The sequence below is a fragment of the Papaver somniferum genome, unplaced genomic scaffold, assembly GCF_003573695.1.
Source record: "Papaver somniferum cultivar HN1 unplaced genomic scaffold, ASM357369v1 unplaced-scaffold_21, whole genome shotgun sequence".
Lineage (NCBI taxonomy): Eukaryota > Viridiplantae > Streptophyta > Magnoliopsida > Ranunculales > Papaveraceae > Papaver > Papaver somniferum.
The window spans coordinates 3,231,342-3,244,021 of NW_020631041.1; the positions used below are offsets into that span (position 1 = coordinate 3,231,342).

Genomic DNA, 12,680 nt, shown 5'->3' on the forward strand with positions numbered 1-12,680 from the left:
ATTATGGTTGATGTTCTTGGATTTACAGTAGCAGAAACATAATCGGTAGATAATAATATACTTTATCGAAGAACATCAACCATAATCGGTAGGGAAATTGATCGTTATCTACCGAATATTCTTGATTCAAAAAATTCAATTTCTCTGTACTAAAAGTTACGCACAATCGGTAGATAATGGACACTATGAACTACCGCTTGTGAAAGTAGAAAATTTCAAACTTTTATTAAGTTTTGAAATTTTGAATTTGGGGACATGAACACAATCGGTAGATAATAAGCATCACATATTAACACAATTTACTACCGATGAGTATATTCGGAGGTTAAAGTAACACACTTTACTATTGATTATAGTAGTACCACAATTCGAAAATTGAGTATATTCGGAGGTTAAAGTGACACACTTTACTACCGATTATGGTAGTACCAAAATTTTAGAATTTTGGCAAAATCTCATTTTGGAGCCAATATACATTCGGAAGTTAAATTCACTACCGATTATGGTAGTACCAAAACTCGTAAATTGAGTATATTCGGAGGTTAAAGTAATACACTTTACTTCCGATTATAGGTAAACTACCGATTGTGGAAGGACAATATTACCGTTACGAAATACGCGAGATAAGGGCTAACTTCAATTTAGGTTTGCGTGACCCTATTTTGTCTTATTGTTGGCCCCTAATTTCTTTTGGGTGGCCTAAAAATGCTAAGTTCTTTTAAGCTTGTTATATTCGGGATTTTAATTAAGTATTGGATCCCATTACAGTTGGGATCCGTAGCAATGTTCTTGGAAATATTCTACTTCGCTATTTGGACGGTTTCTGTGGACATTTTTTCTAACTAGATAGTCATTGTAAATTAATTTAAGCCTAAATCATAGAATTTAATATAACATTAGCTTGTTTCTATTTTCTGCTTTTCCAAAAGTAGAAGTCAGAAATAGAATTCAAAAACATTTGCTTCATAGATTTTTTATTTTTTGCTTCTAAAAGTCATTTTGAAATGATTTACAAAAACTAACCTTTTACATTCTTGTTTCTAGAAATCAAACAACTTTTTAGATAATATATAAAATTCGTCAACAATTGCATTTTATTTACTTTTACAAAAATTCTAAATGAAATCCAGAGAAAAAACTATTCTAAAAAATAAAATCCGTGTAAGGGGACGCATTACTCATGTAGGATCCAAAGTTTCCCAAAAGGTTTACAACTCCTTTTGGGTGTAGACGGTTTTGTTACTTTTGTATGGGTAATCTGGTTTGAGCGTGTCGACTACAATTTTCATCTGGGAAAGGATTTGTGAGTAATCGTGTAGATGCTGATACTTTTTGGGATACCAGGTGTGAAGTAATTTATGGATTTCATGAGTTTTGATTTTAGTTTTTGAATTGGATAGTCTCTATCTATATGAAGAAATATACTTCACTTACCAGGTACCATCAATCAAAAAAAAAAAAAAAAAAAATTTGCAAATTTGCAGTCGAAGAAGGAACAATTTGTAATTTAAATTACTCATGCATCCAGCTTGGGACTAAAGACACCAGAGTAAGTTTAGCAAGCTTTTCATTTCTCATTAGCTCCATAGTCTGAATAATTTATACATATATCAGCCGAGCGGAAAAGATAAACTGGAAGTCCATCAGAGTACTAGTGATCTGAGTTCGAAACTCGTTAGCATCAAATTCTTTACCGATCAAAAAAGGAAAAAATTCCGGTTAAATAGTTGGAACCAAAACCTGACATAGAATTATTGTACAATGACTAGTATGTGTATGTCCAAAATCAAACTCCCCCGGATAATCAACTAGGTATGCGGTGTCCCACTGGGGCTGCCCAAAATTTACAAGGAGCAACTGAATTACAAACGTAAAAGTAGCACTGCAACAAATACATAAGTTCGTGTAGATGTTGAAATTTTGAGGTAATGACAGTGAAGTTATTTATAGTTTTTATGCAATTGGATAATATTTATTCAACTCTTTCTCATTTGGATGAATCATTTTTCCCACAATTGCATGCACAATTCCTTAAATAACCGGTTTGTGGTACAAAAACTCTTCCGTAAATAAGATCTATCATAAGTTTACGGGTGTAATAAGGCCTTGTTAAAATCGAAAACGGTTACGAGGAATAGATATTTTATAATTAAATTTCACATTTCAACATGAAAAGAAAAAGTTATATGGCAATTCTGTTTGAGCCCGTGAAAATTAGATATTTTATAATTAAATCAAAGAAATGTTACTGAGCAACTCTCTATGAACCGTGAAAAATATAAGCAAACAACGGTAAATGTTTCTCTCGTTACATGAATCAAATGTTCATTTTCTGCTCTTTCTCAACAACTTCTCTGTAAATAAGGATATTATAGAACCCATTTGTTTTTAAAAGGATGATTCCGATATATTCATGGAGATTTTTTATCTTGTAAAATTCAGTTTCCTCCATTATCTCAATTACTATCGTTTAATTGATTCTTCTACACACGAAGTTTATAATTTTGTATTGATCAATAAACCATCTCCATCGAGCCTAAGTACATGTACATGTGCTTTTTCTAAATACATGGTATCCAAGTAACAATGTTCGGACCATATTCCATGATGTTGCTCACCAAAGCTACATGTTAGCATAAAATCTTTATGATTCTGGAAATTTATTCTTAACACTAAACATTTGCCATGAAAAAAGGCGTAATTTGTAATTTAAACCAGTATTGCTACTCTTATCTAAATTGTTTTGGCGCCGTCCCAGATGGGGTTTATACTAAGGCAATAGTCCGCGAGTGTCTTGAACTCGTATTAAGAGGTCTTTTCACAATTACTCAAGCATCACCAGGAAAAATATTTTTCATTTTTCATTAGCTCTGAAGTCTTGAATAATTTATACACATCAGCTGAGCAGAAAAGAAAAACAGAAAGTCCATCAGTATTACTACTACAACTGTTCAGTTCCAGTAAACTGTTGGAACCAAAAGCTGTAAGCCCATCTTGCAGCAAGCACGAGTAGACCAAACCGGACACAGAATTATTGTACAGTGACTCGTATTTTTATTTCTAACTTACAAAACTAGCTTAACTGAAACTGGAAATCCTAAAGTTTTCTAGTTTCCTCACAGGGTACGAAAGATGAGGGTTTCTGCATCTTTTTACCCGTAATGCATCCATTGATGACGATAGAATTCTGTAGAGTCTTGAGTAGGCGCAGCCTGATAGCATAGAGACCAAGTGAAAAAAAATGACTTTGGGGTACTACATTATAGTTTATGCATCAGTTTCTCTGATACCTGATATTTGAGCTTGATTTGCTCTTTGTCCAAGGGGAATCAGGGCCACGATTCTTGAACTCATATTAAGATCTCTTTACACAATTACTCAAGTATCCTGCTTGGCACTGAAAACACCAAAAAAAATTCAGAACACTTTTCATTTTTCAATAGCTCTGAAGTCTGAATAATTTATACACATATCAGCTGAGCGGAAAAGATAAACTGAAGAAGTCCATTAGTACTACTACAACTGTACCAGTAAACAGTTGGAACCAAAAGCTGTAAGCCGATTTCGCAGTAAGTGCGAGTAGAGTATAGCACGTGGATCTGACTCTAAAATCAGAAGACCAAACCTGACACAGGATTATTGTACAATGACTAGTATCTGTATGTCCAAAATGAAACTCCCCAGGATAATCAACTACGTCGGCGGTCCTTGAAGAAACCATGCTTCCGATGTTCTCTCAGAATCCTCCACTTTTGTTCAAGTGCTGTTGCATGACAGTGTCCCACTGGGGCTCCCCAAAATTTACAAGGAGCAACTGAATCACAAACGTAACAGTAGCACTGCAACAAATACATAAGTTTGCGTGGTTAGACTGGGAAAGTGTACTTCAGAGAGTTTCAGAAGGCAGAACTATCTTTTGATTTCGGGCGTTGTATGAAACCAAAGAACTATTCAAATGCTACATCAACATACAATAGTTAGACTGAGAAAGTGTAATCCAGAGAGTTTCAGAAGACAGAACTATCTTGTGAACCGAACAAGTATTCAAATGTCACATCAAAATCCAATTGTTATTTAAGCCAGGAGTTACACGAAGTGTTACAATCTTAGCTAATGAATCTAGAACAGACTACATTAACATGAATTTGTATTTGGACTTTACAATAGATATTCTAAGTAACATGTGATGTACCAGAACTGATAGCTTAGAAATATCGAGCCATATGCTAACAAACATTTATTTCTAATACATTTTACTCAAGCGGGTGATAACCTGCCAAAAGCACAAGCTGTAGAAAGGTCTCCTTATTCATCTAGTGATTTCTGTAAATCTGTAAACCTAACAACAGATAACAATATGACAAGTAGTCAATGGCAGAGTTCAATATGCAGCCCCAAAAGTCAGTAATATTGGTCTGTCCACACAATTTTGGTTTTACACCATCATTATATGAAGTACTGTCATGTAATGTGTTTACTTTGACTCTCTGAGCCATGATAATAGTTAACCCAAGATCAGCTTAAATAAACCTAGCATTGAACGTTCTCAACTAGTCACACTACTTCTGCTGTTCTGCAACAAATTCTTCAACGGAGCACAGCCGCAAACATCAGAACATCTAGAGATTAGAGGATCCTAGCCAGTTGCTACTCAAATTAAACTCTGTTTCAAAGAAGTGCTCGACAAGACCAAAAAATTCTTCAAGTGTATGCACACACATTTGTCCACATCTCCTACTGTTAGTCTACCACCATCGTAAATGATACTCTACCATAATTTGTTAACTTCTTATTTTCCTTTTTTACCATCTAGGATCTAGAATTACGAAATTGATCCTGCTGCGACCCATACTCTTAGGTTTTATGCAAATATCTAGAGCATTAACAGTGTTAGTTTTTTGAAGGTTTCCTAGTTCATTAGCACAGCTTCTGCTGTTCTGCAGCGAATTCTTAAACAGAGCACAGCCCAAACATCAGACCATCTAGAGACTAGATCCTCCTAGCCATCTTGCCACTCAAGGTAAACTCTCTTTCAAAAAAATAAAAAGGCTTGACAAGATCAAACAATTCTTCGAGAGCATGCGCACACACATTTGTCCACATTTCCTATTACTACTCCCGTAAATGAAACTCTACCTTAACTTGTTGACTAATTACTACTTTTCTATTACCATCTAGCATACGGAAGTGATGCTGCTATATGGTTTTTATAACCCCTTGGGTTTTTATGCAAGTATCTGAAGCATTACCATTGCTAGTGATTTGTAATCTACTTCATGGTCATTACTGACACAGTGACATGCTATGCTGATGAAGGATCCGTAGTTCATTAGCACTACAAATGTTGCAAAACAATAAATCCAAGCATAAACCACATCTTATACCGAACGGTGATCCGACATTAAACACAACTACACAAGTATTGATTGGTAAAACTGAAGACACTTTATACCTGTTGGCAGTAGCTAGCGTGTGGTGTCGTGTTGAATGGGAATATCACACAAAGATGTCTTGAATGCGGATAATCTCTGCAAGCAACCTTCAACAAGAAAGATCATAATTATATTAGCGAAATTAGGGATTCAAAACCCCTCTGACTACTCAAAATCAAATCAATTTTCCAGTTCAAATCACCACATTCTAGGTCACATCAAGAAAACCCCTTTTCCAACACATAAACCCTAAACCCTCAAAACCCTTTCTTGTATACATAAAAGGGTTCACTTTAGTAAATCAAATTCATGACTAAACAAAAAAGGGGCTTTTCCAATTTGCCCTAAAATCAAAAAACAAAAGCAAAAATTAGGGTTTTTTGTGAATTACCTGACCAACTTCAGCGATAACAGTTAGTTCTTCCTGAGACTCCTTAGCAGCTTCATTGGTAGAGAATTTATCCACAGATTCTTCAAAAGGATTAGATTCCAAAACCGAACAGTCATCATCATTGATTACTAGTCTTTTCTTGTTATTTTTGCCTTTCATGGAAGATTTTATCGAGTTATATGCTATTACAGGAGAACTTCCATCATCTTCATCGTCAGACCAAATATCTATAACCTCAATCCCGTTCATGTTCGACGCCATTTTTGAGTTTTCTTTTTCTCTCTCTCTGGATCAAGTACAGTTAAAAAAAAGACATTTGGGAGTTCCGTATATTTAAAGAGGTGAGAGAGGAATAATCCGACCGTTGTTAACCCGGGTTCATTCATTTCTAACTAGGTGGGGGAACTTGAGTTGGAAGTGGGACTTGTGAGGATGTTCTAGGTGTTTGAATTGACTTGGGTAAAAAAGATCCATTTTACTTTAAGTCAAAACAAAAAATTAGTTTATAAGGGATATTTTTATTCGTCGACAAGGTCAGATAAGATTTGCGTCATTTTTCCTGTAAAATTCAAACCACAATGAATTTAAGTATAATATTTTGATGCTATATTTCTTTTATAAGACTCTACATTCCTACAAAACATAAACGCAATTCAAAATAGCAAATTTCACCATCTACCAATCTTAATTTCAACCGTTAAATTTGAACAGCTGATATTCAAAGGATTAGATGGTCGTTTTATACATCTCGAATTTTGTTCATCTTTTGTACGGATGTAGAATATTATAAGAGGAACATATCATCAAAATATTAAACTTAAATTCATTGTCGTTTGGGTTTTTCGGAAAAAATGGCGTAAATCTTATCTGACCTTGTCCATCTAAGAGTGTCCATGAATCCTACCTCATTTTAAAATGGTTTTATAACGGTGAAAAAAATATATTTTTTGTGAATCAAATTGTTTTTACTTTGTAATTCAGGGATTGATTTTGACTTCTGGAATTTCGAGGTGTTTGATCTGATTTGGGTAAAATCAATTTCTGAAGTCACTTTTTGACTTTAGTAAGTCGAAAAGCAAAAAATTAGTTTGAAAAGACATTGGTTTTTAAAATCAAAAACCAAACTGTTCTGGTTTACGACTTATGGAGGTTCTGTTATCCAAACATTGTCAGGAGAAAATACTTTTTACATAATTAATCAAAAAAAACTTAAATTGGTATGGGAATACAATCTCATAGTAATCTTTCAAACCAAAAGAAATACTTTCCGAAATAAATTGCTTTTGTTTCTAACCACTGTTTCTGGAAAAACAAAAGTATTTTGCTTTCGGTGTCTGAACTCCTTCTTAAAGCCTTCACCAAACATCTTCAGTTCCAAAAACTCAAGGCACCCGGCTAGATGGGCGGGCATTAGGGTACATTAGTGGTAGATCAATTCCTGAGTCTAAAGGTTATGAAAATAAATAACAAGATTTATAAAAGCAGCTAGCAAACAAATATGATATGATTTAAGTTTATTATAGAAAATCGATTACATTATAGAACTGAAACCCAATTAGCGAAGTTTAATTATCAAAACTCAATTTGCATGCACATGTTTCATGGATCCTGTCACTCAAAAAACGACCACAATTGATAGGTTTAGACCATGTATATAGTCAATTTTTGAAAATTTTAAAAACCAGTTTTGGACAACCCATTTACCACCACCGAGGGTTACTTCATTTATAATTCATAATAACAGTTTCCTCCATCATCTAAATTTTTGACTATTTTATTTTGTGTTTTTAATCACCTCTTCACCTGCGAGTTTATCACTTGAGTATTATTGCAAATACCAGGCAACTGCTCCAATTTATAAGTTTTACGATCAATTGTATGTCAAGAAACTAGTATAATGCACTATTGGACTCGAGATATATGATACTGCTCACCGGCATTTATGTAAAACATTGTTTTGAATATCAATGCCATGACATTTGGTGCGATGCAACTCTTATAATCACTAGTTTTTTTATTTTACTTATGCTTAGTTTCCTAGTTTAGTTAGACTTCTTTTAATAGTTAAACACGTTAAGATAATTACTTGGTAAACAAGATTGCTGAGTTATAAATACTCTTCTCTGAGTTTGTAATAAGGCATCAATTAATATAAACACAGTTTTTCTTATTTGGTTACGAAGTAGAGGTGGTTTATCCCCATAGAAAAGGATACATATCTTAGGGTTCTAGTTCTCTGAGTTCTTGTTTCAGTTGTTTTGGTTTAGAACCCTAACATCTGGTACAGAGCAGGTTTGATATATTCTCCGAATTTCAACAATTTTTTTTTATCATGACGGTTGTGGAGTTAACAGTAAAAGTTACAGGTTTAAAAGATGAGATCAAAGAGTTAGCTACATGTTTAAAAGATGAAATCAAAGAGTTAATCACTGCACTAACTAAACACCGACTCGATGACATTAAACAAGCTGAAATTAAAGCGGGAGTTGACAGAGCAAATCATAAAGAAGATATGACTACTTTAACAACATCCTTGACAACATCTTTAACAACTACGATGAAAGAAGCCATCATCGGTTCTCTCGGAACAGGCAGAACAGGCAATCAACACAATAGCAATGGCAATGGCAATAATAATGGTAACGGTGGTGGTACCAATCCACCTATTCATACGGGTTCCATCAACCTAAAATTTCCAACTTTTGATGGTACCAATCCTGACGGCTGGATTTTTCAAGTTGACAGTATTTCAACCTATATTCAATCAATGCAGGTTTTCAAATTCAAGTGGTTGCTGCTCATCTGACAGATGATGCCAATTCCTGGTATCGTTGGTTTAAAAAGTCTAATCCTACACCATCTTGGGAAGATTTTTGTTCTCTAATTCGTGACATATTTGGGGATCACAAGTTTATAAATCCACATATTTCATTAACAAAGTTGTCTCAATCAGGTACCTTTCGACAACTAATCTATCAGTTTGAGAAATTGCTAAATTTTGTTCATGACCTTCCTACACAGTACCTTGTTGATCTATTTATTGTTGCCTTAAGAGTGGATATTGGCACTGGTGTTCGTTTATTTGAACCCAAGACTTTACCTGAAGCTTTCAAAAAGGAAATACAACAAGAAGATAATATCATTGCAGCCGCTTCAGTTTCCAAACCTTTTCGTTCAAACCCTGTTAGAACCTCTATGGCTACCAATCAACAAATAAAAAAATCAACCTTACCACCTGGAGCTAAACGATTAACATGGGAAGAACAAAAAGAAAGACGCGACAAGGGTCTTTGTTTCAATTGTGATGATTATTACAAGCCTGGTCACTTATGTGTCAAACCCAGACTATTGATCTTAGATATGCCTCAAAGTAGTTATGACACTGATGATCCAAACTGTGATGAAGAAATTCAATCTCCACCTTCTGATACTACTAATTTACAGCAATCACAAGAACTTAAAATTTCTTTGCACTCTTTGATGGGTTCTAGTTTTCCAAACACCATGACAATTCAAGGCTTTATTAAAGCTCAGGCTCTTACGTTTTTGGTGGATTCTGGAGCTACGCACAATTTTCTTCATCCAGCAATTGCAAAGCAATGTGGTTATGAGATTGAATCAAATTCTTCTTTATGTGTCACGGTAGGGGATGGAGGTCAGTTACGTACTCATGGGTATTGTTTAAACGTGCCAGTTAAGCTACAACAATATACTTTTCTGTTTGATTTTCATCTTTTGGAAATCAGCGGCTGTGATGCAGTGTTGGGTGTTCAATGGTTACGTACCTTGGGTGAAATATCTTGGTATTTTACTCACTTGACGATGCAGTTCAAATTTAGTGAAGAGAATATCATCATACGTGGAAATAATTCTTAATCTGTCATGCTCATGGATGTATCTCCCATGCAACACTTATTATGCAGAGAGACTTATGGTTTTCTTCTTCAACTATCTTCATTTAATACTACTATTAATGCAACTTCATTTGTGCCGCCTGAGATTCAATAACTATTGTTTGAATACAAAGATAGTTTCAAGATTCCAAATCTTCTTCCACCTGAACGTTTGCACGATCATCATATTTCGCTACTTCCTGGTTCAGCTCCAGTTAATGTGAGATCTTATCGTTATCCACATTTTCAGAAGGATGAAATAGAAAAAATTGTGATGGAATTACAACATGCTGGTTTCATTAGACCAAGCTCTAGTCCCTAATTTTCTTCCATTTTAATGGTTCGCAAAAAAGATGGTTCTTGGAGGATGTGTGTGGATTATCGAGCCTTAAACAAGCTGACTATCAAAGATAGATTTCCCATTCCAATGGTGGATGAATTGTTGGATGAATTACATGGCAAAACCATTTTTTCTAAACTGGATTTTCGTTTTGGTTATCACCAACTTAGAGTGCATGCGCCTGACATCCCAAAGACGGCTTTTAGAACTCATGATGGTCACTACGAATTTCTTGTCATGCCTTTTGGTCTTTCAAATGCACCTGCCACTTTTCAGAGCTTCATGCATCATATTTTTAGGCCTTACTTACGCAAGTTCGTGCTTGTTTTCTTTGATGATATCTTAATTTATGGTGACAATGTTGATGATCATATCAAGCACTTATCTTTAGTGTTTGACATAATACGCACTAATAAGTTGTTTGTTAAGGATTCAAAATGTGCATTTGCTCAAAGTTCTATTGGATATCTTGGTTATGTTATTTCATCTGAAGGAGTTTCAGTAGAGAATGAAAAAATACAATGTATTTTGTCATGGCCAATTCCTACTACAGTTAAGGCATTACGTGGCTTTTTGGGTTTAGCTGGTTATTATCGGAAATTTGTTAAGGATTTTGGAAAAATAAGTGCACCATTAACTCAACTACTCAAGAAAGATGCTTTTGTTTGGACTGACATAGCTACTGCGGCTTTCAAACAACTCCAACAGGCTTTAAATTCAACACCAGTTTTAATACTTCCATATTTTACAAAGGAATTTGTATTGGAATGTGATGCTTCTGGGAATGGATTAGGTGATGTTCTAATACAATCAAATAGGCCAATTTCATATTACAGTAAACCTTTATCTGGTAAAAATTTGAATCTCTCTATATATGATAAAGAAATACTCGTTGTTGTTTCTGCAGTTCAAAATGGTGTCCATATTTACTTGGGAGGCATTTCAAAATTTATACAGATCATAGAAGTTTAAAGTATTTTTTGGATCAAAAGTTATCTTCTATGGAACAACATAAGTGGTTGTCAAAATTGTTGGGGTACGATTATGAAATAATTTTTCGTAAAGGAAAAGAAAATGTGGCTGCTGATGCTTTATCTTGTCTTCATGGCTCAATTTTTCTTCTTTCTGCACCAATTTTTTCTGGTCTTTCTGACATAATTAATGAGTATCATGCTGACACAGAACTGAGTGTTATTATTCAACAGTTACGTAATAATGACTCTTGTAAGGCACATTTTTCATATGATAACGGAGTATTGCGCTACAAAGGTAGACTAGTCGTTCCATCATCTTCTGCCTGGTGCAATACTTTATTGGAAGAGTTTCATTCAAATCCTGTCGGTGGGCATTCTGGATTTTTATGTACATTCAAGCGTCTACAACACAGTTTTTATTGGAAAGGTATGAAACAATCAATTAAGCATTTTATATCTCATTGTGACATCTTCCAACGGAGCAAATCAGAAGCTATAGATCCTCCAGGGTTATTAAGTCCTTTACCAATACCTGCTGACATTTGGTTGGATATTTCAATGGATTTTGTTGATGGTTTTCCACTCTCTCATAGGAAAAATTCTATTATGGTCGTAGTAGATAGGTTATCCAAATATGCTCATTTTATTGCACTCAAACACCCATATTCAGCTAGCTGATGATTTATCAAAAGTGATTGTAGTTGTAGTGGTAAAACGGATTCGTATCAGACTTGTGAAGGAAATAATTTTTATAGATTTAAATTAAACAGGAAACTAAATAAAATAATTCAAAGTTTTGGAGAAAAATACCAAGAGTAGGATTCCACCATTGACCAAATAAATAGTAAACTCTAAATAATATTCATGCAATTCTATCTTTAAAAATAATTCTAATATTTGACTCAAATATATTCTTGAAGTAATAGTTGTAATCAAAGAGTATAAAACATCAAAAGTATTTAAAACCCAGCATGCTTCATCAAATTAATTCACAACTATTCAATAAGAACTAATATTTCAATTCAATCCCATGCAAATAATCAAATAATAATATTGCAAATAAATAGTAAAATTAGAATTATACCAATTAATGTGGAACAATGGCTTCCTCCGTTGCCTTGGCTAATGGGTTTAGCTCCTCATCCCAAAAACATACTCACAAGATAACTTCATGGCTAAAATAGGTGTTTTTATTGATGTATATAAGATGAAACAGGAATTAGCAACGCTGAGGAAGTGTTACAGCGTCACTGTTACAAAGGGGAAGGGTCTGAAAATAAACAACGATAGCACTAACTGCTGTAGAACAACGACAGTTGGGTTTTGATATTATGACTGTTGAAAAACGACGGTTCAGAAGCGTCTGTTCTTCGTGTTCTTCAGCTATGCAGCAGCAGAAACACTTTCTCTGGAAATTTTTCTCACGCCTCTCCTGATCTTTCTGTTGCTCCAAACTCTCTCCCAATGGTTTCTAGAAACTTTCTTATGACTCGACCCAACCTTTTTATAACTCAACAGGGTCATCAAATCCCGATGAAATCTCCTCTTTTTCTTCTCTGCGTTTGAAACGATAATCAGTTCTGTCTAGTTTTTTTCACGTGTTGTTAGCTATATAATAGCTACCAAACTCTTCCCTAGACTTGAATAGGA

The 12,680-nt window shown here is 34.5% G+C and overlaps 1 protein-coding gene across 2 annotated transcripts; it reads right to left on the bottom strand.

The window, feature by feature from the left end:
* Window positions 1–2,835: 2,835 nt before the first annotated feature.
* Window positions 2,836–6,106, bottom strand: LOC113340362. 2 transcript variants are annotated; one of them, XR_003355467.1, is made up of 4 exons: window positions 5,824–6,106; window positions 5,453–5,539; window positions 3,291–3,839; window positions 2,836–3,212 (listed from the first exon to the last, which is right to left on the bottom strand). XR_003355467.1 is itself a non-coding variant. In XM_026585568.1 (3 exons), the coding sequence occupies exons 1-3, from the start codon at window positions 6,082–6,084 to the stop codon at window positions 3,690–3,692; spliced, it is 498 nt and encodes a 165-aa protein (XP_026441353.1). In that variant the 5' UTR covers window positions 6,085–6,106; the 3' UTR covers window positions 2,838–3,689. The 2 variants fall into 2 exon arrangements, 1 of the variants encoding a protein (XP_026441353.1); XM_026585568.1 differs by having other exon boundaries at window positions 2,838–3,839.
* Between the last annotated feature and the right edge of the window lie 6,574 nt (window positions 6,107–12,680).

What these genes read in the sequence shown, in the direction of transcription:
- LOC113340362 (XM_026585568.1), bottom strand. Translation starts at nt 6,084, where the DNA reads ATGGCGTCGAACATGAACGGGATTGAGGTTATAGATATTTGGTCTGAC. An exon ending in TTATCGCTGAAGTTGGTCAG is followed by an intron (nt 5,540 to 5,823) that starts GTAATTCACAAA and finishes TTCTTGTTGAAG; the next exon opens with GTTGCTTGCAGAGATTATCC. An exon ending in ACGCTAGCTACTGCCAACAG is followed by an intron (nt 3,840 to 5,452) that starts GTATAAAGTGTC and finishes TATTTGTTGCAG; the next exon opens with TGCTACTGTTACGTTTGTGA.